This window comes from Bos indicus x Bos taurus, chromosome 8, assembly GCF_003369695.1.
Source record: "Bos indicus x Bos taurus breed Angus x Brahman F1 hybrid chromosome 8, Bos_hybrid_MaternalHap_v2.0, whole genome shotgun sequence".
NCBI classification, from domain to species: Eukaryota; Metazoa; Chordata; class Mammalia; order Artiodactyla; family Bovidae; genus Bos; species Bos indicus x Bos taurus.
The window spans coordinates 24,511,764-24,537,280 of record NC_040083.1 but is presented as its reverse complement, the minus strand read 5'-3'; the positions used below and the strand labels follow the sequence as shown (position 1 = coordinate 24,537,280).

Below are 25,517 nucleotides of genomic sequence, written 5' to 3'. Positions count from 1 at the left end.
TGCTACTCTATGTGATACCATTGTGATAAATGGACAACTACCTTCTTGGATTCATTTATCAACACTGAAGGTTGGAATCTAGAGGTCTGGCTATCAGAATACCTACTTACAGTTAGACAAGAACAATTCCAGGGGTCAGCACCTATTGGGAGGTCTCCGGGGCAAGCAACTTAGTTTTATTTTCCTTTATCTAGTGAATGGAGGAATGGCAGCAGTCTGTCTTGTTTGTGATCTAGTAGCATGAGAATCCAGAGAAGGCAATGGCACCCCACTCCAGTACTCTTGCCTGGAAAATCCCATGGATGGAGGAGCCTGGTAGGCTGTAGTTCATGGGGTTGCGGAGAGTCGAACATGACTGAGTGACTTCACTTTCACTTTTCACTTTCATGCATTGGAGAAGGAAATGGCACCCCACTCCAGTGTTCTTGCCTGGAGAATCCCAGGGACGGGGGAGCCTGGTGGGCTGCCGTCTATGGGGTCGCACAGAGTCGGACACGACTGAAGTGACTTAGCAGCAGCAGCAGCAGCAGCATGAGAATTTGTCCAGCTTCTTTGCACGTGATTCTTGTACTATTTCCACCGGTACCTGGTCTGCGTGGTTTGCCCCAGCACAAGTGTCAGGTTTCCAGTGGAGGGGCCTGAGTTGGATTCATTAGTCCAGTAGCTGCCTCTCCAGCCAGAAAAATATTTCTTGGAAGCAACATAATTTCTTATTTTTATCTGTGAAGGGCACTGTGCAGAATTCCAATGTGAAGGTGAGCCCGCTTTAATGCAATCTCTGTTAGCAGAGAATTAAAATGAACGCCCGGGAGGCATCTGAAAATAGGCCATCTTTGAGTTCAGTTTTATTGATCGGTAATAACGTCTCATCTCCAGTTCACAAGGAGCAGTCTCAGAGGATAACCTGAACCTGCCTCGATCTCAGCTTGGTGGGGGTTCGATTCTCCTTTAACCCTCACAAAAGGACCACTCAGTTCAGCACTATAGAATGCCACCTCTTTTCACTGGAAAGTCCCTTCAGTGTGGCATGATGCTCGATAAAATACAATGCCAGTACTTTCATATCTACGTAGAAACAGAATTCATTTATGCTAAAACACTGGGCCAAGGTCAAGCTGGGGGCAGGTGAAGATTTACAGAGATTTGTAGTGTAGTATCGTTAGTCACTCAGTCATGTCCGATTCTGCAACCCTATGGACTGTAGCCTGCCAGGCTCCTCTGTGCGTGGAGTTTTCCAGGGAAGAGTACTGGAGTGGGTTGCCATTCCCTTCTCCAGGAAGTCATTTGTACTTCTACTTAAAAAGAATAGTCCCTAATACATTTATTATTGCTGCTGATTCTATAATATATCTGTAGGAAAAAACATCAGTTCTACCTCTACATTGTACAGCTACACAGGTGCCCACATGAATGATCAAACAGGGCAAAGCTCATGGAGTGTGGTGCATGCTACAAATCCCCAACAGGGACCCCAGGGGCTGGGAGTGGGAAAAACTATCCATAAAAGCATTCATCAAGCCTGAGACATGAGGCTGGGCAGGTGAGTGCATCAAGAATATTAAAACTGTCACCCTCAACAAAAGCCACTAATAAAACACGTGAAATATCTAGGCTACATGGGAGGCATTCATCTATAGACTGGGGCAATCGCAGGATGCACAGTACCTGAAAGAGACCAGGGGATCAGCAAACGTTAATCCTCTTCCCTTCTGTCCTTAACCTCATCTCTGCAACTAACTAGCTGTGTGCCCTCAGGCAAGTCAATGGAAATGCTGGAATAGAGAAAGAACACACCCATGCCACCTGCAAGGCATCTGGACCTGGTGTACCTCACCCCTTTGCTGCTGCTGCTGCTGCTGCTAAGTCGCCTCAGTCGTGTCCGACTCTGTGCGACCCCATAGACGGCAGCCCACCAGGCTTCCCGTCCCTGGGATTCTCCAGGCAAGAACACTGGAGTGGGTTGCCATTTCCTTCTCCAATGCATGAAACTGAAAAGTGAAAGTGAAGTCGCTCAGTCATGTTCGACTCTAGCGACCCCATGGACTGCAGCCTACCAGGCTCCTCCGTCCATGGGATTTTCCAGGCAAAAGTACTGGAGTGGGGTGCCATTGCCTTCTCCCCCTCACCCCTTTATTGGCCCCCAAAGTCCTTTAAAACCTTGTCATTGTGAAGCAGAGTTTTTTTGTCTTCTGCATTGTTTTAATGTGGGACTACCTTCCTGTGGACTTCGCTGGTGGCTCAGACAGTAAAGCGTCTGTGTACAATGCGGGAGACCCAGGTTCAATCCCTGGGTCGGGAAGATACCCTGGACAAGGAAATGGTAACCCACTCCAGTACTCTTGCCTGGAAAATCCCATGGATGGAGGATCCTGTTAGGCTACAGTCCATGGGGTTGCAAAGAGTTGGACATGACTGAGCAACTTCACTTCACTTCACCTTCCTGTCCAAGAACTTGTCATTCATTTCATCATATGGACACTGAATGATTGTGAAAGACAAGCTGCAATCATAGACCTCTGCAATCATTTGGTAGAGGGCCTTTAGGGCCCCAGAATTTCAGAGCCAGAGGAGACCCGGGTCGTTGAGCCCACCCCCATTACTTGAGGGCCCTAAGATGAAGTGATATGCAGAAAGGAGGAAGCTCACAGTGCCAGGTTCCTTTCACACCCAACCCAAGGCTCTTCCAAAATAGCACATGGCCTTCCCTCCTCACTCCTAAGACACAGGTATGAATGTGCTTTCTGTTCAATTACACCTAGATTTGAAGTAAATCAAATCTACTGAACAGCAATGCTAGCTATGACAAACACTAAGCATGTAATTGACATAAATTTTGTTTGATTTTCTTGAGCTTAATTTCTGGTGGGTTGGATGGCCCACTTTCCTGAAAAAGCTGATCAGAAACACCTGATTCTTAGGTGCACTCTTTTTCTTGAGTCTGCTATGGATGGGATATTTGTGTCCCTCCAAAATTCGTATGATGAAACCCTAACCCCCACAGTGATGGTGTTCAGAGGTGGAGTCCTGGGAAGGTGATCAGGTCAGGGTGGCGGAGCCGTCATGACTGGGATTAGTGTCCTTATACGTAACTGGGAAGCTAGCTTGCCCTTCTGCCTTATGAAGACATACTGACTAAATGTCCATTTACGATCCAGGAAGCAGGCTGCAACAGCCACCTAATCGTGGACTTCTCAGCCTCCCAAATTGTAAGAAATAAATTCCCATTAGTCAGCTACACAGTCTGTGGTATTTTTCTTACAGCATCCAAGACAGCTTTGAAGGGGAAATGAAGGGCAGATTTGGGAGTATGTGTGGGGAGTGGGGGCCACTGTGATGCTCTCTTCCCTCCTCTACCTCCTTGAGTGACATCTCCAAAGAGCCAGGTACAAATTTAGAAGTCGGAAAGATAATAACAAGTATCATATATTAACACATGTATGTGCAATATAGAAAAATGGTGCAGATGAACCTATTTGCAGAGCAGAAACAAAGACACAGACATAGAGAACAAGGCCACCAAGGCAGGAAAGGAGGGGTGGGATGACTTGGGAGACCGGGATTGACATATATACACTGCTATGTATAAAATAGATAATTAATGAGAACCTACTGTATATCACAGGGAACTCTACTCAATGCTCTGTGGTGATCTAAATGGAAAGGAAATCCAAAAAAAGGGATACACACACACACACACACATATATACACACATACATCCATATAGCTGATGCACTTTGTAGCAGAAACTGACACAATATTGTAAAGCAACTATACTCCAATAAATTTTTTTTTTACAAAAGAAATGTGGGTACTGATAAGATATCAATGAATGTCAGAACTCCAAATATAGGTGAAAAAGAAAGACTTGTCCTTTAGCATCTCTGTCCAAGAAAAATGTGCAGAAATTTAGCTCAGGTTTGATATAGGATGAGGTGACAGGCAAGTACACCAAAATGAGGGCTTGAGATTTTACGGGCATTTCATTGCTCAATGTCACCCCTGATTCTCATAACAGTGGATAATCCTGTACTGGCTACTTCTAAAATGAATATCTAGGGGACACTGGAGGAGATGGATTAAGCCCTTTACAATCATAAACTTTCCTGAGGCTCACTTTAGCAAGCAATGAAACAGGAGGCGGGTTATTTCCAGATTCCAGCATTCCATGTTCAAAGGCCAGTGGAACCTCAGGGGAAGAATATGCCCCACAAAACAGCATCATCTTTGAACAGGGATGATGTGCTTCTCCTCCTATATCTGTCCTCTTTCATTATTGAAGCATTAAAAATACTCTCTTTGACAGAGGTGGCATGTTTTATTTTTCCAATTAGGTTTCCTTGGGAACTGGTGGAAAGGTGTGTGCGTGGGATGCTCCTAGAGAGAGAAGAAATCTTGAAAGTGTCTTACCTAATGAAGGGATTGTTGGAGAAGGGATTAATAAATTAATAGACAAGACCCACTTATGCTCCAGGACATTGTTTTACAATGTGATTGCTGTTATATAAAACTGACTGAGATAATCTAGGAAGAGCACTTAGAACTGTGTTTGGCGCAGAGTAAACACTCAGTAAATGTTAGTTATTATTATTATTGTTAATAAATGGTTAGGAGAATAACTCCTTCAAAGATGTCCAGAAGAAAGAAGTTTGACTTGGTGAATTATAACACTTCCAAGCAATAAAATTCTATGATTCAATTTTTTCATGTGAAAGTGGGAACTGCAATAATTGTGTTCCCCCATATATCCATTCATCTGACACTTATTGAGCATTCATTGACTGTAGTGATGTCAACAATCTAATTTACTTTCCTGTTTTGTAAGAGGAATAAATAGAAGACCTTTGTAAATAAGATGAAAGGAAAAATTCCACAGCCCTAAAGAGAAAACGCTCTTTTATTTCAGCAGATAGGCTGTAAGCAGAGTTTTTATCTGAAACAAAGCTTCCAAGCAGACTCATAATATTGTGACACCTTGATTCTGTGTTTTGTGCAGAGCTAAAAACAATCCTAGAGTTGGAGCTCTCAAAGGTAAAATTACCAAAAATGCAGAGTCATACTTTAGTACAGTGAAAAGCTCTGAAATCAACATCTATTTGGCAAGTAGAAGGTGCCAAAAAACATTCCATGAAGTGCTTTACCACCAAGGAAATCTATTAAAAATGAGATTAAAAAAAATATCCATATGGTTACTGTATTAGTCTGCTTGGGCCACCACAACAAACACCATAGACTAGGTGGCTTGAGCAATAGAAATTTGTTATAAATACCATAAATACCAGCTGCCTCAGGGACAGTAAGTGGTTCTCATCTCATCTTCATTTTTGTTTCCCTAAACCAGGTGGCCAATTAGTGTGGTCAACATACCAGCAGCTTTCACTTTGTCTATTACAGAACTAGAATGTCATGCTTGAAATTCAAAAGATCAACCCATAAAAATTCTTCACGACTGGGTTGTGGATCATTTTGGTCTCACAGACCTAAAGACCTATGCTCAAAACCTCTAAGTGGCACAAGGGAAAATGGATTTTGGGGACCCCAGAGCTATTGTTCAGGGCTTGCCAAACAAGGTGTGTATGAGTCATTTTGCGAGCAAACTCAGAGTTCTGGAATGGGTCAGCAAAGGGCTAAAAGGAGAATTTCATTTGTCATTTGCCTTTCCTGTTTAAAAAGGGAATAAAAACAGGATAGCCATGAGAAGAAAGTCTGTTAGACACAATGATGAAAAAACCAGAGTTGCATTTGGAAAAATTCAGGTACTCAACTCAAAGATGAGTCCTTACTGACTCTTAGGGACAGAGTGTTGTGTCCCTCCAAAATTCATAGGTGGTGCTGAAGAAGACTCTTGAGAGCCTCTTGGACAGCAAGGAGATCAAACCAGTCCACCCTAAAGGAAATCAACCCTGGATACTCATTGGAAGGACTAATGATGAGGTTGAAGCTCCAATACTTTGGTCACCTGATGAGAAGAGCTGACTCATTGGAAAAGACCCTGATCCTGGGAAAGACTGAAGGCAGGAGGAGAAGGAGGTGACAGGGGATGAGACGTTTGGATGGCCTCATCGACTCAATGGACATGGGTTTGAGAAAACTCCAGGAGTTGGCGATGGACAGGGAGGCCTGGGGTGCCGCAGTTCATGGGGTCGCAAAGAGTTGGACAAGACTGAGTGAACTGAACTGAACTGAGGTCATAGGAGTGAGACCCTGATGCTACAGGATTAGTGTCCTTGTGAGAAGAGACTTCAGAGGGCACTTCTCTACTTTTTCTTGCTCTCTCCACCCACACTCCTCACCCTTTTGTGTATGAAAGGCTCTATGAAGACAAAGGGAGAAGACAGCCAACTGCACGCCAGGAAGAGAGCCCTTGCCAGAAACGGAACTGGCTGAAACCTTGACCTTAGACTTCCAGCTTCCAGGACTAGAAGAAAATAAATTTCTGTTGTTTAAGTTGCCTAGTCTGTGAATTTTTTGTTATGGCAGCCCAAGCAGACTGATACACACCTACCATATAGATAGTTACCTTTTTAAAGTATCTTATTTTGAATCTTTTTTTTTTTTTGCTTTAAAAGAAATCATCATGTTCACTTGCTATAATTTATTTGAAATTAATTTTTATTGGAGCATAGTTGCTTTATAATGTTGTATAATTCTTTCTTTAATGGTGACTTCTTTATTTTTAAATTTATTTTAATTGGGGGGTAATTGCTTTAAAATGTTGTGCTGGTTTCTGCTGTATAACAACATATGGCTTATGAATCGGCCATAAGTATACATGTGTCCCCTCTGTCTTGAGCATTTCTCCCTGTCCCCCATCACACCCCTCTAGGTCAACACAGAGCACTGAGCTGAGTTCCCTGAGCTATACAGTTACTTCCTGCTGGCTATCTATTTTACACATGCAATGGCACCCCGCTCCAGTACTCTTGCCTGGAAAATCCCATGGATGGAGGAGCCTGGTGGGCTGCAGCCCATGGGGTTGTGAAGAGTCAGACACGACTAAGCGACTTCACTTTCATTTTTCACTTTCATGCATTGGAGAAGGAAATGGCAACCCACTCCAGTGTTCTTGCCTGGAGACTCCCAGGGACGGCGGAGCCTGGTGGGCTGCCATCTGTGAGGTCGCACAGAGTCAGACACGACTGAAGCGACTTAGCAGCAGCAGTGTATATATGCCAATGCTACTTTCTCAATTCGTCCCCTCCTCTCCTTCTCCAACTGTGTCCGAATGTCTGTTCTCTATACTCATATCTCTATTTCTGCCATGCAAATAGATTCATCAGTACCGTTTTTCTAGATTCCATATATATGCATTAATATATGATATTTGTTTTTCTCCTTCTGATTTACTTCACTTTGTATAACAGGCTCTATGTTCATCCACCTCACTGCAACTGACTCAAATTCGTTCCTTTTTATGGCTGAGTGAATAACCCCTTTTCCACTCATTCTTTACTGAGTCTTTGAGAAATCTCTTTATTTTTGTTTCCTGAGTTTTTCAGTGTCTTTGCCCTTGTATTATTTACCAATATCCTTCATTCTCTTGACTCCACTCTTATCTCTATGTGTCTACCACTTATCTCTTTCCAAGAGATAAATCAAGAAGAGGTCAGTTACAAAGCATCTCTTCTGGGAAGGCAGCACCATCCTAAGATATCTGTATTGCCTTCTGAGTAGACATCCTGAACCAACAGAGAACATTTAAATGTTATACAGATTTTTAAAAAAGTGATTAATCTCAGCCTGTCTAGCAGTAGGAAATAATTGACCCTCCCCCTTAAAATACCATTTTATGGTTTGTTTTACATATAGATGGGAAAAAAAAAAAAACTAGCATCAAGAATTTAGCATATCAAACACAAAATGATAAGCTTTCACTCAGCAATGGCAACCTGAAACACTTCATCTGTTTTTCCATGACTTTGAATTGAAACCAAGATTTCAAAATATTTTGCTGTGAGTGATGAAGCTGTCTGGACCCAAGTTTCCCATGAAGCCAAGAAACCATCTTATATTAATGTAAAATGGCATTTGGAGGGTCTGGTGAAATATAATTACTTTCCTTCACTTTGTATTTTGCCCAAATAATTCTGAGGTGCAACCTACAGACAAGATGGATTTCTTTCTGTACTGCTGCTATAAACTGGTTTTTGTATAGTTTTCATGGGCTTTGTAAATCCTGCTGATACAAATCATAGAAGATTTGTCAACATAAAAGCTACTGAAGAATCATAATAATTCAAAAGTCATTCTCATTGTTTTATCATCAATTGGATTACAATTACTCACAGGACCAGTGATATTAATGTCAGTTTTTTTTCAGGGTGGCAATGGCGTTTTTTTTTTTTTTCTTTTTATTAATAGTCAGCCCTTAATGTATCTTATGTGAATAATTAATAGACTTTCTTTAAACTCCTTCAGAAAGCACAATGACAAATGGTGTTATTAACAGTAAGATTCTAAGTGAAGTTATTATTCTCTGTCAATATTCAAATTTAGGCAGAAACTCAAGAGTCAGATCTATCTATTTCATTTTAACTGTGTTCAAAAGGCCTCTGTGTGGATCTTAAGCAGTTGGTAATACTGTACAGGTCATCTGATATTGAAACTGGATCTCAACTTTTCCTTAAAACATAAATGTATAGATTGAGAGAAAAAAAAGCGTTATCTCCTTGGAAATGAACCCATGTACTATGGCCTGGTAGATAAAACACTAATTTTTGCTTTTCTCCTGTATAGTGTGTACTAGGTTTTCTTGGATATTAATACTTTTTTTTTTCTAAGGCAATCATAGATCTAACATGGCTTGGACCTTGAAAACTCCAGTCTGAGGAAGAATCTTTGACTATTGTTTTCCTTTCATACTTAGGTCCTGCCCTCTCTCCCCAGCACTGCCCCGTGCTCCCCTTCCACCAAAACTTCCTTTTCCTGAGTGCCAGAATGCTCTTATGTTTCATCAATGTTTCAAGAGATTGAATAGTCTCATTAATAGGGGGGAATTTGGTTCTTAGCTGTTTTTAAACTTTCAAAATGGTTGACCTGGCCATTACACCATAATCATTTAGAAGAGATACTTGCTCTTTGAATAACAGGAAGGTTTGAGGTTTGAAAACTCTCTGTTAAGCATTGCTGGGACTTCCCTGGTGGTCCAGTGGTTATGACTCTGAGCTCCCAATGCAGGGGGTACAGGTTCCATCATCCCTGGTTGAGGGACTAAGATCTCACATGCCACTCGGCATGACCAAACAAACAAACAAACAACCCCCCAAAATCTTATCACTGTGAAGAAAGTAAACATTTTCTAACTAAAGGTAATACTTTAGGAAGAAACACATCATGTGGACTCTGGATACCATCTGCTTGGATAATCTTGGAAGTCCTTATTAGAGCTAATGTTATGGACCAATGTTCATTATGAAGTCTTTCTACAGAGCTTTAAAATCATAGCTATAACTTTAAATGACAACAATAATGCATTTTAGTTTTCTTAAGAGAAATCTAAGATTACGATCATGTCCATCATCTTTCCCTACTCACCCTTTACTTAGTCACCCAAACATTTTAATCAGCACTATAAGAGCAGATCTTAAAAACCAGATTGAGTTTAGGTAAAGACCAATGCTAGGCTTGGAAGAAATAAGTTAGAGCTGAAATTCCAGAGGGAGAAAGGAAGGGTTTAATATAGTAAGATATTATTTAAGTTGTAAAGTGAGAAAAAAAGAAGAAAAATGGGCATTTTATTCATTATCTATCTAAATATCTATCTATACAAGTGTGTATGTATGTGTGTGTGTGTGTGTGTGTGAGTGTGTGTGTGTGCTCTTTTCCTAGGGATGTGATAATCTTAAATAAGTCAGTTTGCCCACTGCTGCAACTAGGCAACTCTTAACCAAAGCAAAGACAATTTAGATTTCCCTAAGGACAGAGAGAAGTCTTGGAGGCAAAATGAAATAAAAGCTGCAACATATAAAAAGCATAATACATGAAGAAAGAGTTAGATTTTCAAATTTCAGAACCGAAGAAATTTGCAAGGCCTTTCTCTTTCTCCCTTCGCACTGTGAGCAGGTATGTACAGAGTCTGGATGTGTTATGCCTGGAGGACATGGTGCAGAAAGGCAGGCAGCTCCCCTGAGCGCGCTGGCCACGTGCCATCACCTGGCTGTTGCCGCTGCTGTTGTTGTTCGGTGGCTAAGTCGTGTCCAACTCTTTGCAACCCCATGGGCTGCAGCGTGCCAGTCTTCCCTGTCCTTCTGTATCTCCCAGAATTTGCTCAAACTCATGTCCATTGAGTTGGTGATGTCATCTTGGCAAAATTAAAATGTAAGAAAATGCTGGGTTCTGGGTGCGAAAGAATATATTTTGGAATTGTCTTTCAAACGTGGATAAACTCTCAACATTGAAAATTTGGAAGGTCGGTAAATTCTCAGTGACAGCTCAGCTCAGTTGTGTTAGAATCAACAGCATTCTATCAGCAGGCCTTGGGAGAAGATAATTAGCACTAAGCCATTTGAGAAGTCAAATTATTTCTTGGTTCCACAAAATTTACGAATGAAGCAAAAAATCTCCTGCAAAGGGACTTCTTCTGTGAGAAGTGCTCACAGAGTGCTCTTTTAGAGTGCTCTTCATTGCCAGTGTAAAGTCTGGACACAAGGAAGTTCTCAGAGATGAGGTGTCAATGTAAAATTAGTTCATTTGTAAATACAGTTTTGAAAACAGCAGGTTCATTAGATGAGATGGGTTAAACTCTCAGGAGAGTATCAGTGGTGAGTGTGTGGTGTGTGGGCTCATCGTTTCCATTAATAAAGTCGGGAGGCACACCTCATTCCTCCTGGAGCTTGATAAAAATACAACTGGGAAAGAAATAAAACTCAACAGTAAAAAGACGCTGAATTCTTTCTGTGAAACTGTGCTTTAGGTGGCCCGAGTGTCCTGATTTCACACCTGTTTTTCTGAGTCGAGAATCACAGCTCTAATTTACCCTGCTACTCAGACATTCCAGCCTGGAAACTTCAGCATCACCCAGAACTGCTTTTTCTGGTTCACTCTCTATGACTGATTTATTAACAAATGGTCTCAATGCTTCCTCAGAAGCAGCTCTCACATCCAGTCACTGTCAGCCACGCTACAACTCATAGTTGATCTGAGGCCTTGTCATCTGGGCTACTTAGCAGACATTTTAAAGACAGTTTTACAAGTACTGCTAATAATGACAAGCAATTGTGCAGTGCTTATTGTTAGCCAAGAACTGTTCTATGAGCATTCTAGTCTCACAGCGATGCTGTGAAATAGGATAGTCTCCTTGTTTCAGAGAGAAGAAAGATGAGAACAGAGAGGTTAAGTAATTTGTCCAAAGTCACACAGCTGGGGAGTGGCAAATCTTGGATTTGAACTCATGTGGTCTGTCTTCAGAGACTTTTCTCTTAAGGGACTAATGCACACTGGTTCTGTTTTCATTTAACCCATTACTGGTTTTAGTTGTTTCATTTTTTGGGGATAGGTAAAACAGTTAACTGGTTCAAAATTCAAAAGCTACAGAAGGCTACATACTGAAAAATGCATGCAGAAGTCTACTTCCCACCCCAGTTCCTTACTGCAGACTGCTGTTCTGTAGCAATCAGCCAGTTTCTTCAACAGAATCCAAAGCAAATGCTTCCACATTACTATGTTATTTCCTTCCTTTTTTCCCCTCTTACAAAGAGTACACTGGATGAATTTGGCATGTTGCCTTTTCCACTTAACAACATATATTGAAGATCATTCCATATAAGTGCATGAAGAGCTTCCTTGTTATTTTTTTCTTTCTCTTTTTCTGTTTTTGGGTAAAGACTACAGATGGTTGAAAAGAGGGGTGGGCAAGCTTTTCCTGAAAAGGGCCAGATAGTAAATATTTTAGGCTTTATGGGCCTTATGGTCTCTGTCACATATGCTGCTGCTGCTTTTATCTAAAGCTTCAAGAAGATAAAAACATTCTTATCTCAGGGGTCGTTCAAAAACAGGCTGCAGGCCAGATCTGGCCACAGATCACAGTTTGCTAGGACTTTCCTGGTGGCTCAGATGGTAAAGAATTTGCCTGTAATGTGGGAGACCTGGGTTTGATCCCTGGGTTGGGAAGATTCCCTGGAGGAGGGCATGGCAACCCACTCCAGTATTCTTGCCTAGAGAATCCCCATGGACAGAGGAGCCTGGCAGGCTACAGTCCATGGGGTTGCAAAGAGTTGGATATGACTGAGCGACTAAGCACAGCACAGTTTGCTAATCTTTGCACCAAATGGGCTCTTACCTTGCCACCCTGTAGCCTACCCTCCTTCACTCTGGCCCCTTCGTTGCCATTCAGAAAGAGCTCTCTTCCTATCTTACAGAGCTGATGCTGCCACTCCACGGCAGCTCCCTGCTTCCAGCAGGGGGATGTCCGCACTTCTCAGGCAGAGCCACAATGCCCTTCCTGATCCCCGTGTGTCTCCTCCCTCCCCGTCCACTGCTCTGGTCCAGGCCTCATCAGCTCTGCCCCTACTCCTGCAGCCACCTCACTGCCCCACCACTGCCATCCACTTTCTTGCTGCACATCCGATCTCGACACCTCAGTGCAGCCTCTTGGATCTTTCACAGGTGCAAACCACATCTGGGAACCTATGACAGCTTGTTGTTGCCCTGGAAGGAAGTCAAGTTGCGTATCATGGTCCTCAAGGCAGGCCAGCCCTGCTGGGAGCTCACTGCCACCATCTTCCCTCCCTCTGCTCCCCACTCTCCAGCCACACTGACTTCTCTGTTCCTCAAACAAGTCAAGCTCATTTCTGCCTCTGTGGATGCTGTTCCCTTGGCCTGGCTTGTTCTTTTTTTCCAAGATTTTTATTTTTATTTGGTTGTGGACTGTTTTTAAAGTCTTTATTGAATTTGTTGCAATATTGCTTCTGCTTTATGTTTTATTTTTTCCCCGCAAGGCACATGGGATCTTAGCTCCCAGACCAGGGATTGACCTCGCACCCTTTTTCTGCATTGGAAGGCAAAGTCTTAACCACTGGACCACCACAGATGTTCCGGCTGGCTTGTTCTTAAAAGCTCAGCCTCTGTTCAAATACCACTTCCTTACTGAAGCTTTCCCTCACCTCCCAACCTAAAGGGGCCCCTCCACTCACCCTCCATTGAGTCACAAGGCTTTATTTTCTTCATGGCCCCATTGCTGTCCATAATTATGTCTTGGTTTACATTTGCAGTCTCTCTGCTCTGCTAGAATGGTGCTAAAATTCTGCTAGAATTTCCAAGGCCCAGCACATCGCCTAACACATACTGGATGATCACTGAAAAGTTTCTGATTCAACAATGGAAGAATTTCAGCCCAACTTACTTTTCCAAGTGGATTTCTCCTCCACCTTCACCTCACGTTTCAGTCTCTAGTTCTGCTGGCCTTTTCACCAATCACTAACATGAATTTCCCTTTTAAGGGAACATGTTGTCATCGCCTCCTTTTTTGAGCAACAAACTCCTACTCACTCATCAATGCCCAGCTCAAATATTACCTCTTCTTTTAAGGTTTTGCACTTTTCCTTCCCTGGGTCTTCCTCTGGAAGGCCCCCAGAACACTTTGTATACACTTTCCTGACATATGTGTGAAGGTCACCCAGTTGTGTCAGACTCTTTGTGACCCCATGGACTGGAGCCCACCAGGCTCCTCTGGAATTCTCCAGACAAGAATATTGGAATGGGTTGCCATTTCCTTCTCCAGGGGATCGTCCTGACTCAGGGATCGAACCTGGGTCTCCTGCACTGCAGGTAGACTCTTTATGTGACATGATGATGATAAGTCACTTCAGTCGTCCCCGACTCTGTGCAACCCCATAGACAGCAGCCCTCCAGGCTCCTCTGTCCCTGGGATTCTCCAGGCAAGAACACTGGAGTGGGTTGCCATTTCCTTCTCCAATGCATGCATGCATGCTAAGTCACTTCAGTCATGTCCAACTCTGTGCGACTCCATGGACAGCAGCTCACCAGGCTCCTCTGTCCACAGGATTCTCTAGGCAAGAATACTGGAGTGGGTTGCCATTTCCTTCTGGGTCATAATTATTTATCTACTACAGATGTTTATTTATTTGCTTATCATACCCTGGATATACTCAAACATTATATATGTATATATTCTTTCTATATGTAATTTTCATTTTAGCTACAATGAACATTTTGCCTACAGGGGAGGGACATCTTGGATGCTATTTATATAGTAGGTATGGGCACATAGGGTTCCCCAGTGGCTCAGCGGTAAAGAATCCACCCACCAAGGCAGAAGACACAGGTTCCATCCCTGGGTTGGGAAGATCCCCTGGAAAAGGGAATGACAACCCACTCCAGTATTCTTGCTTGGAGAATCCCATGAACAGAGGAGCCTGGTGGGCTACAGTCCACGGGGTCACAAAAGAGTTGGACATGACTTAGCAACTAAAGAACAACAAAATGGGCACTAATAAATAAGAGCATTTAGCTCTGTGCTAAGTGCTTTATGTATATTATCTCATGTAATTCTCCTAATATCCTGAATGAGGCAGGTACTGTGATTATCTGTACTTTGCAGATGAGGAAACTAGAAGAAGGTTCGATAACTCTCTCGTGTTGGCCCTGAAAATCACTGCCAGGCTGTGCTGCGGGCAGCTGGTGGCGTGGCTCTCTGAAGGCCTGTGTGCCCTTGAGCTCTCAGTGTATCAGCATGGTGCACAAACTTGTCCTGTTACCCTGAGTGAGACCTGGGGACACAGCTCTGCTCAGAGAGGGGTTGGCTGGGGCTCTGTCAACCCCCTGCAGCAAGCTGCTTCCATGTGGGGGGTATAGCTGTCCCTCTGCCAGCCAGATGGACAGGCACGGTGATGAGGGTGCCCTCTGCACACCTGTGATTGTGCGTCCCCAAGGACAGCCAGATGTTCTTGGGGCCTGCCTCCTGCCACATGCTGCAGACAGAAGCTGCTCTGCCAGCTCACCCTTGAGCTAATGCGAAGGGAGCGTGGGGCTCTGGGCAGGAGGGCAAGAGCCTAGGAGGCAGAGGAGACAAGGGCAGAAGGAGCTGCCGTGTCTCTATTTTCCTTTAGTCATTCCCCCCCGCCCCCTGGCGCTTTACTGAGGTATAACTGACAAATAAAAATTCCATCTATTTAAGGTGTACAACGTGAAGATAGGTATACCTCATGAAAAGCACAGCAAAGGAAACAACAGACAAATGAAAAGGCAACCTATGGAGTGGGAGAAAATATCTATAAGTCATATATCTGATAAGGAGTTAATAACCAAAATATATGAGGAACTCTTACAACTCAATAGCAAACAATGAATAACCCGATTGAAAAATGGGTGAAGGATCTGAGTAGATATTCTTCTGAAGGAGACGACATACAAATGGCCAACACATGTGCAAAAAGGTGCTTGACATCTTTATCCTTTCCTTTAAATGAAGAAACTTTCTTTGCATGTTTCTTCAGGGAATAAAGGAAACAGGCGACAATAAACAAGTGTCTTCTAAGAAGCACAGACTTCCTCTGTTGCAGACAGCATCCCAATGTAAAGGAGAAGGGAGGGTTGGAATAGATTTGCTGTAGTCAGGCTTCATTATCAGCTCATCGGGAAAATTCTGTCTAGAGAAGTGGGTCACAAACTTTAGGGCCATGCTACTCAAAAAGTGTGGTTCTTAGACCAGCCATGTCAGAATGACCTGGAAGCTCAGGAGAGCTGCAGACTGGGGACCCCACTCCGGACCTGACAAACCAGACCCCAAATTTGAACAGAATCCTTCAGGAAATTTCTAAACACATTATAGTTTGAGCAACACCGACTCAAGGGTAACTGGTTAAAATGTAAATTTGGGACTCTATGCCTTAGAAATTCTGATTCACTTGATGAGGGTGAGATCCAGAAATCTAACAAGCACCACCTACTTTTTTTTCCTGCCGACTTTTTTGAGCAACTGTGGTCCTGAGGCAGTGGAAACAGTACAGATTCTGTATTTAGACAGTCCTAAGGCAACAGTCCCAGTATTCTTGCCTGGACAATCCCCAAGGACAGAGGAGCCTGGTGGGCTACAGTCCATAGCGTCTCAGAGTCAGACACGCAGGATCAGCTCTAAGAAGCGACTTAGCACACACACACAAGATCAAATCTCAGCTCTAATAGCTACAAACCAAGTAATCCTGAATAACTGCTTCATCTTAAGCTTTAGCATCCTCACCTATAAAACAGAGATACTAAATGTTTATACCTTCAGCTGGGAGGTTTAAAGTGATAGCATAGACAAAGCGCCTAGTGCTGAAGCTATGGCACACACACAGTGTGTATAAATGTTAAGTATTGTAGCCATTAGATCAAACAGCTATCTAATGGTTGCAACACCGAATGGTGGACTGGACCACAGTACTGACTAATTTCAACTGCAGGGACTAAAAAGGCCAAAGGGGGTTAACCAAGGAATGATGGCTGTGGTCTCTCTGTTACTTAATCATGGCCCTGAAGACACAGAGAGGATTAGACTGCAGCAGTGATCAAACTTTATCATCTATTAGAAATCACCAGGGACAGGAGTTAAAATGATGATTCCTTGGATGTGTGTGTAATGTATGGCTGAGTCCCTTCGCTGTTCACCCGAAACTATCACAGCATTGTTAATCGGCTACACCCCAAAACAAAACAAAAAGTTCAGAAGAAAAAGGTGCTGATTCCTGGGTGCTGCTTCTCAGTGATTCTACTTCCCACTGGATCTGGGATATGGACCAGGGATCTGCATTTTTATCCCCAGGAGATTTGATGCATGACTCCTCCAATCTCACTCTGAGAAACAGTGGGTTGGAGAATGTGTGTGTGCATGCTAAGTCGCTTCAGTTATGTCTGACTCTGTGCAACCCTATGGACCAGAGCCCATCAGGCTCCTCTGTCCATGCGGTTCTCCAGGCAAGAATACTGGAGTGGGTTACTGAGCCATCTTCCAGGGGATCTTCCCGAACCAGGGCTCAAACTCGCGTCTCTTACATCTCCTGCATTGCAGGTGGGTTCTTTACTACTAGTGCCACCTGGGAAGCCTGGGTTGGAGAATATGTGCACTTATATGATGAATGAAGAGTCTGATGCATGCGGTGCCCTGGCTGGTACTGGGAAGTACACACAGGGACGGATGACTCTGGGGTCCTCTGAGCTGGGAGCTGGGGCCTCCGAGAATGCAGGTCTATGCTGCTATGCTAAAATATCGACACACACAACAGCCTGGAGAGCAATGAAAAACTGCTGTACCTGGGCTTCTGCAGCTTCGATGCTGTGGGAGAGATTTCCATTTTGTACCGGTTCCGAAGCATCACTGGAGGGTGTCATCTCCACTTCTGTGCTGGTGCTGTTTGGGAGCTCGATTTTTTCTGTGATAAAATTTAGACACACAGAAGGCAAGCAAATGGAGTCAGTGGGGGTAAGAGCCATATTGAGAAGAACATCCTAAAATGTTGGGCCAAGGGAGAAGGTAGTGGCGTCCAAGGGGTGATAAGACCCAGGGCTGGGTTGTGCCAAATGTCTAGGATTTTTTTGCCCCCCTGCCTTTCAGTGAACTCAGCCCTCCTCCTCTCTTTAATAGCTCCCTGGCATCCCCGCTGGCCTATATCTGACCTTGGGTACCCTATCAACTCTAGGTGTATGCCTTCTCTAGATTGGGCAAACTTACCAACTTGCCATTCAAGAACATGAGCACGGACATTTTAAAACCAAAACCATACCCAATTTCCACACCACTGTCTATACCCATGATCACATCCTGCAGAGATTTTCTTATGGCAGGATCTTTTCTTCTGTAATTACATTCTGCTGCTAAGTCGCTTCAGTTGTGGCCAACTCTGTGAGACCCCATAGAGGGCAGCCCACCAGGCTCCCCCGTCCCTGGGATTCTCCAGGCAAGAACACTGGAGTGGGGTGCCATTTCTTTCTCCAATGCATCAAAGTGAAAGTGAAAGTGAAGTCACTCAGTCATGTCGAACTCTTAGCAACCCCATGGACTGTAGCCCACCAGGCTCCTCCATCCATGGGATTTTCCAGGCAAGAGTACTGGAGTGGGGTGCCATTGAGAAGGGACATTTATTAGCTTGGGCTTCAGGAGACTTGAGTCTTAGGCTCTGCTCTGACAGAATCAGGTGGTCATCTCAGGCAAGGCCCCTCATTTCTGCAGAACCTTAGCTATGCAATGAGGGGAATCAACTGGGTGACCTCCAAGGCCCAATACTTCTAGTTCTAATTCCCTCAGGCTCAGTGGGTGGAAAGTTCTACCAGGGCATCGGTGTTGTGGGTAGGGCAAACCTGGGAACCTGGCCTTCTCAAAATGCCTGGAGGATACTACTTAAGAGGTTCCACACTTGGGCATCCTATAGAAGACCAGGCAAGGGCAGGGGATGAACAAGTAATTGAGATAAAAATCTGTGTCATTCCTGACTGAGAAGCAACACTTGGCTAGAGTGACTCTCAGGTAATAGTTGAGTACTGGGACTTCTGGACACTGGGCATCATAGGCGGGCCTGGGTTCATACTCTGATGCTACTGCTTAAGCTGTGGGGTCCTTAGTATGTGACTTAGCCTCTCTGATGTTCAGCTTCCTTATCTGTAAAACTAGAATGATGCAGATTTAGAGAATGAAATCATGGTGGCCGGGGGAAGGATGGGGAAAAGGGATAGTTAGGGAGTTTGGGACGGGCATGTCCACACTGCTATATTTAAAATGGATAACCAACAAGGACCCACTGTATAGGCTGTGGAGCTCTGCTCAATGTCATGCAAAGCCTGGATGGGAGGGCAGTTTGGGGAAGAATGGATACACGTATATGTATGGCTGAACCCTTTTGCTGTTTACCTGACACTGTCACAACTGTTTGTTAATCGGCTATACCCCAATACAAAAGCAAAAGGTAAAAAAATCGGGGTGATGATGACAGTAGAACCACCACCGCTGCTCTGACCAATAACAATATGATCAAAGGGCACACCTGTAGAGATTACACAAGAAAATGAATTAAAGCTCTCAGCACAGTGCCTGGAACAAAGTGAGCAAAGAAGAAACATAAACTGTTCGGATCCACTTTACAGCACCCGACTTGCACTAGAAGATTTTTTCCAGGGCTCAGAGGAACACCTGCAGGGGATCAGTGATCGGGCACATGGAGGTTTTTTTGCCATAATTTCAGGGAGAGGGAAATATAAAGGGTTGCCCTCTGGCCGAGCTGGGTCGAGTCTTGGGACTTGTCAAGTCTAGGAGTTTGGCTGTGTGTGGTTCAGTGTCAGGGTCACCAGGAGTACCGGAAAGCTCATCAGTCTCAGATGTGGGCAGCTTCAGGCTGCTCAGAAAGTATTAGAGTATTTCTAGCAACTTCAGAAAAATTAAACATTTCTATCACTGATAAATTTACTGGGAAATAATTTGCGAGTTATATAAAAATGGTTGAATTTGAAGGAGCCAAATTCTGGAAGCCATAGGGAATGCTATGTTTATTCATGTATTCAGTTGTGGAATACAGAGGCATAAATGCATTTGAATATGGAAAGCCACCGAAACTCCAACTTCTTTTATCTTAGTAGTGATCGTGTTTTCATAATGATGTTCTGCTGTGTGTGATTGTCTGTTTTTCCTAATATGCTTGGTTCAGTTGTTTAAACTAAAAAATACTCAGTACCTTGGGAAATACTAAATCTGTGTTTGTGTGTCTGTTAGCTGAGTTGATATAACTTTAGGATCAGCCTTTAATGACCAAAAAAAAATGGGGTTCTGGGTCCCAAAGTGAAGTTAAGATGTATAAGAACAGACATGAACACATGAGAAGAAGCGACTTCCCAGGAGTGAGAGCTAACATTTTAGTTTAAGTTTTTCCCCACCCCGTACCCAATAGAATCTTGACTGTTTCTTGGCCAAAGATTTTTCCTGAAGCTAGAAGTCAGGAGAACAGAGGAGACATAAGCTCTTCCAAGGAATGTCATATATTTTGAGCGCAACACTGTTAAATTTTGTCTGCAGATAATTTTAGTTTCTTGGGCATCATGTATTGCATAGATCCAGATTAGGGTAAATTTAGACTGAATTTAGAATTTGAGAGCTACATTAGAGTCACAGACTGGAGAGGAGGAACATTATGTTCCAAGTTAAAATAAGACCACTAAATGTCACGATCTGGTCACAAAGGAACTCAGAAAAAGTCAACCAAAAGGGACCGGAGCTAGTTGCTGAATTCTTAAGAGGGGAGAGTCAGAGCCATCTTTCAGGGACCCGGGAACTCAGTTCAGGAGCAACCAAGTGAACATCTAGTAATTTGGTGGGGGTGATGCAGGAGATGTCATAGGTACAAAATCCGGTTACCAAGCAAGAACTTCAGAAAGGGTACTCTCACCTTTTGTCAAGTATTAAATGACAGGTCTGTCCTCTTTTTGTGCAAGCTTCCAAATGGAGTGATTTTCTACTCCAGTGGAGATGTATGGTTAGGATTTATTTTAAATTTATTTATTTAAAATTTTTTTTACTTATTTAACATTATTATTTGTTTATTTTATACGGCTCCTCATAGAATCATTTCACTCTTTTTAAAGTTCCCCTGGGAGTAGGTGACCTATTGGGTCTGTTCATGCCCTGGGACCCACCAGGGAAAGTGGGACTCTTTCGGAGGTCCGAGAAAGGGCTGAGCAACAGGGTTCTGTATCTGCACTGACTTGGGGTGCCCACACCGGGTCCTGCTTCTCTGCCCCTTGCTTCACGCACTCCAGGAACAAACAGCAGGGGATGGACATCTCCCCGTACTCACCCACATGATTGGCAGCCCCGTTCTGCCTCTCATTTTCATCCACCTGACATTTCTTCTTGGCAATCTTGTGGAGAATTGAAGCCTTTTCTCTGAACCTCCCTGAAGCAAGAGAAAGTAATGGAAAGGAGATGGGGTGAGAAGGAAGAGAAAGAGAGAGGCTCCTGGCAAATGGTGAGGCTCTGGCAAAGCGGGTGCCTAGTTTTCTTAGCTAGGGTGTCGTCCAGTGGTGATCACTCCTTTCTGCCCAACCGAGAGGCCCTAGGACCTGCATGAAGAGTACTTTCTTACCTTGTGGATCCCTCAGCCCAGTTCTCTACTTGACAATCTCAAGCTGCTGGGTCACAGGCAAAAGGTTTCCCTTGAACCTCTTCCCTCCCTCCCAATTGCTTACAAAAAACAAAAACCCCAATCCTCACCAAAACTCCCTCCATTGCTGTGACCCCGAAACAGGTCTAGACACAGATCTGCTCCGGAGGCATGGCCATTTCTCTGAAATTAGATGCTCATCCCAGGATTGGCTTTTGACCGTGGAAAGCCAAGCCCAGGGGTTCTTTGATTTGACTCTTGTTTTCAAACATGTATCTTAATTAACACTGCAGTTTCTAAAGTCGTCGGGAGCATGCATTGCAGTCGAATTAGCTGAGTCAGCTGCAATGAAAGCATCAAAGAGGCAGCTGATTGCATTTGGGGATTCAGGGCAAAGGATGATCAACAAAGCACAGCAAGTAATGTCTGTGGGTGATGAGATGCTTAGGGAAAGGTTCAGGAAAAAATACCATTTTCAAAGTAATCGTTTTAAACAGCTGTACCATAAAAGTAATGCTTCACTTCTTCTCCATTACTGACATAATTAATGGGTAAATGCATGCAACAAGCACAGAAAAAAAAAAAAAAAACATGCAAAAGTGTAGAGATTAGTGAAACATAGCACATTTTTCTTTCTTTTTTAATCCTTGATTCCCACAGCCCCTCTCCCCCATCCCTTCCTCCTGGGATTATTCAAGGTACAAAGGAGCTTCATTTTAAACTAACTATTGCCTACATTTAGATGAGCCCCTGAAAATACTGTAACTCCTACAATTTTCCCACTAGGCATTTGTGGTTGGCTCGGTTCTCTAGCAGGATATTAGCATGGGAGCTTATTCAACTTTTCTAGAATAGACCACAACCAAACCAAATCAGTCTCAAACTAATTTCTCCTGGAGAGTCCATCCTCCTAGGACGGGACATGGCAGGTTGGCCTCCCCACCCCAACCCTCCTGTGGACGCAAAGCCAGGGGAGTGGTCATAGAGGTGACTTGTGTGGCTGGTTGGGAACGACAGAAGCAGTAAACTAGAGACGACCAGCTGACTTCAATGGTGAAGGTGACGCAGGGGAAGGTCCTTCTGCTCAAAAGCTCCGTTAGCCTTAAATCTAGATGCCTGCTTTCACAGGGTAGCCTCTAGGATGTCGGTCCCTTAGTCTAGGAAGTGAATGTGCCCCGCTGGACACATTCTTCAAGCAAACAGGAAGAGGAACATTACGCAGAAAAAAAGTAGGTCAGCATGTGGCCTGGTTGCATAAGGAATGAGAAAGAAGGACGAAGTGAGGGACATGATGTGCCCCTTTGAGGGACAGTGAAGGTCAGCATTGGGTTTACCCTGCTGGAGGGTATTCTGCATTTAGCTATTTCTATTTAATCGCCAAGGAAAATCTGGGGAAGAAAGAAGGGAAGGAAAGAAGTCTGGGGACTAGGAGAAGGAGGAGGTAAAGGGGAATAAGAACAGAAAGAAAAAGGAGAGAAAAAGAAATAATTCAATAATGCAGGGGAAGGCATGGAGCTAGGACTGTCTGGAGGTTGCCCAGGCAGCATGGTTGGAAGACACTTTCCTGTCTACCAAGTCTAGTCTTATTTGGGGACGAGGTGGATGGATAACGGAGAGTGATTCTCAGCATTTGGCAGCCTGAAGCCTAAAGAGGGGTACTACTTGTGTAAGATGACTCTAAGAAGTCCTTAAATCATCTGCTGAAAAGCCAAGAAGAGGAAAAGGGAGGTTCTGAAACATTATAGAAGATGATGCTTCTACTAATAAAGCCACTCTGTGGACTCAGGGTCAGTCTTTGAACTTAGAACAATCTGCAGCTGTATGATCAACCACAGCTTAAACCATAATTTAAAAATTATATGTAAGATAATAATAAAGTGAGAGAGCATTCAAAAGAGGAAACAAGCTTGGGGAAATAAAACCTGAAATAAACCAATCCAAGTCAAGCCCAAAAGTCATGAATCATGGCAGAGAAAATCATTGATAGTTAATCACATGTTGTGTATGGTTCCAAGGATCTTTTCAGAGCTCAGATGAATGCCAGAGACAAAGAAGAACAAAGGGACCCCACAGCATGGAGGGGTGTGGTCACTCCCTTTGCCAGGAAACATCTTTCAGAACAGGGCTGGCCACTGTCACTCGAGGGCTGGTTTTCCCAAAGTCTCTAAAGGAGGAGTGGGAGAGGAGCGGAGGAGATGATTCGAGAATTTGGATTTTTCAAAATATGTTCAGAGACCAGCGAGGGTTCTGTAGACTGTGTGCGTCCCTCTTCCCACTGCCACAGCACCTGAGGTTTTCTGTGTTACGGAAAAGTGGGGCAGACTGACTTGACCTGTTTCCTCTTAGGGTTCAGCCCTTGGGCAGAGGCTGCCTGGGGAGCAGCTCTCGTCCACCCACTGCTTCTACTTCTTTAATAGAACTTCTGTCCCAGTTTGCAGGACCTGGCTGCCATTCTGCTGTGAGGGTGCTGACAACGGCGGCTCCAAGGCCTAAAAGGATTTTCCTTTTTCAGAGACTGGTTTATAGAAAAGCAGCAGTGGAAGTCCCACCTTCAGAACTTAGCACACAGGGGAATTTCTTGAGGATGCTGGAGCAGACTCACCAGGGGGGCACCCTCATTCCAGCCCTAGGACACCCCTGGGATCGCCACGGGGCACCTTCTGAGAAAAGCTGTGACGATGAGGCTGGCAGGACAAGACTGAGCACAGAATGTGATTCTCAAAGAGGCCCTCTGGGTTTGCAGGTCAGGAGGCCTGGCACCTTCAGGACCTGTTCAGCTTGAAGCCACAAGCCGAGAGATCACCCTGCAGTGTGTGTGCATGTATGTGTGTGTGTGTGTGTGTGTGTGTGTGTGTTGGGAACAGCACAGTATCGTGGTTAAAGGGATATGATCTGGGGTTCCCAGGTGGCTCAGTAAAGAGATGCAGATTTGATCCCTGGGTCGGGAAGATCCCCTGGAGGAGGAAATGGCAAACCTGCTCCGGTATTCTTGCCTGGAGAATCCCACTGACAGAGGAGCCTGGACGGCTATAGTCCATGGGATCACAAGAGTCAGACACGACCAGGCAACTTAGCATGCACGTGGATGTGTTTCGAGGCAGCAAGGCCTGGTTTAAGCCCCAGCTCTTTCCCTGGCTCTGCTAGGTGACAGTCAATAAGTCCCTGAATATTTCTGAGTTTCAATTTTTCTGCTTGTTAAATAGGGATGCTAACCACTGACTCCTGAGTTAAATGCAGGCCTTAAGTGAGAAAATACCTATAAAGGACTGACCACAGCACCTGGCATTGGGAGAACTCTGTAAAAAAGAGGAAAAAGAAAACCCAACAAACAGCCCAGGGGCAAGGGTTACACGGCCCTGTGCTGCATTAGAAGAAGCCTTGGCATCTTCTCGTCTCTCAATTGGCGGTATCTGACCTGACAGTGTAAGCATTCCAGGGGGCCTCGTTGGATTGGTGTTTAGTTTTCCGTGATTTCTCCAAAGTCAGTTCCAAAACTGATTAGAAGGGTCACTTTATATCTCTCTGAAATTGAGAAGGTCAAGGTGAGGGAGCTGGCCCTCTGTGTTTTAACTCTGATACCTTTGTGATCTTCAAATGGAAAGATAGTGATCAGCTTTCTCCCATCACTTGTGAGAACAGAGTACAGGAAGGGCTGTGGGTATTGCACAGTGGATTTCGGGGTGGCTCCAAAGAGCTTCCTGAAGCACCAGGGCTTTGCCTCCTCTGTGTCTCAGGCTCAGAATTCTAAAATAGCGATAATGAACAGAACACCCAGCTCAAACAGTTGCTGGAAGACTTAACGGTTTGAGACACATCAGGTATTTAGATGGCCCCGACATACAGTCAATTACTCAGAAAGCGTTGTTACTATTATGGAAGTGAATGCAGGATCTTCACCCCATAAATTACTGAAGATGAAAAGCTTGATATTTAAAACAGAATGGAGGCTTAGCAGCCTCTGGTGCAAGAAACCTTGGCCATAAAGGCACCACTTTCATTGACTATTTTGGGCATGGATTCCATGTTGGCATAGGGGTTGACATGGACAGATCTAAGAAAAACAACTGTGTGCCTGGGGATAAAGGAGACGTTTTTGAGTAACTTTTCAAGGTGAGCGAGGGAGTGATTTTTCAACATGTTTTAAAGAGACTTTAAAAAATACACGCTGTTGCGTGTGAACCTTTAAAGTATCTTTTTATATAGTGACAGATATTTGTATACTTAAAATCTTAGAAATAGCAAACTCGGCTCAAATCGTGAGGCACCTACGTCAAAAACTAGTACACAGTTTTAATATAGTTTAGCTTGGTCTGAAATTTGCAAAAGAAAACCAGCTGAGTGTTCTCAGGGGAGTGTGTGTTGAGGGGGTGGTAGGGACGTGTGGGAGGAAAAGACCAAAGCAGAAGGGCTTATTGTGAAGAAGAACAAATTTTGGAAATAAA

At 44.0% G+C, this 25,517-nt stretch overlaps 1 protein-coding gene across 4 annotated transcripts in view; it reads right to left on the bottom strand.

Annotated features, from left to right (window-relative positions):
- The window catches only part of SLC24A2 (solute carrier family 24 member 2), a 290,438-nt gene that overhangs the window by 32,560 nt on the left and 232,361 nt on the right, over positions 1 to 25,517 (bottom strand). For all 4 annotated transcript variants that reach the window (XM_027549151.1, XM_027549154.1, XM_027549155.1 and 1 more), the window contains 2 exons: positions 20,770 to 20,868; positions 17,246 to 17,364 (listed from right to left, as the gene is read on the bottom strand). In XM_027549151.1, the coding sequence (XP_027404952.1) occupies positions 17,246 to 17,364; positions 20,770 to 20,868 (218 nt within the window). The remainder of the gene's footprint in view (positions 1 to 17,245; positions 17,365 to 20,769; positions 20,869 to 25,517) is intronic.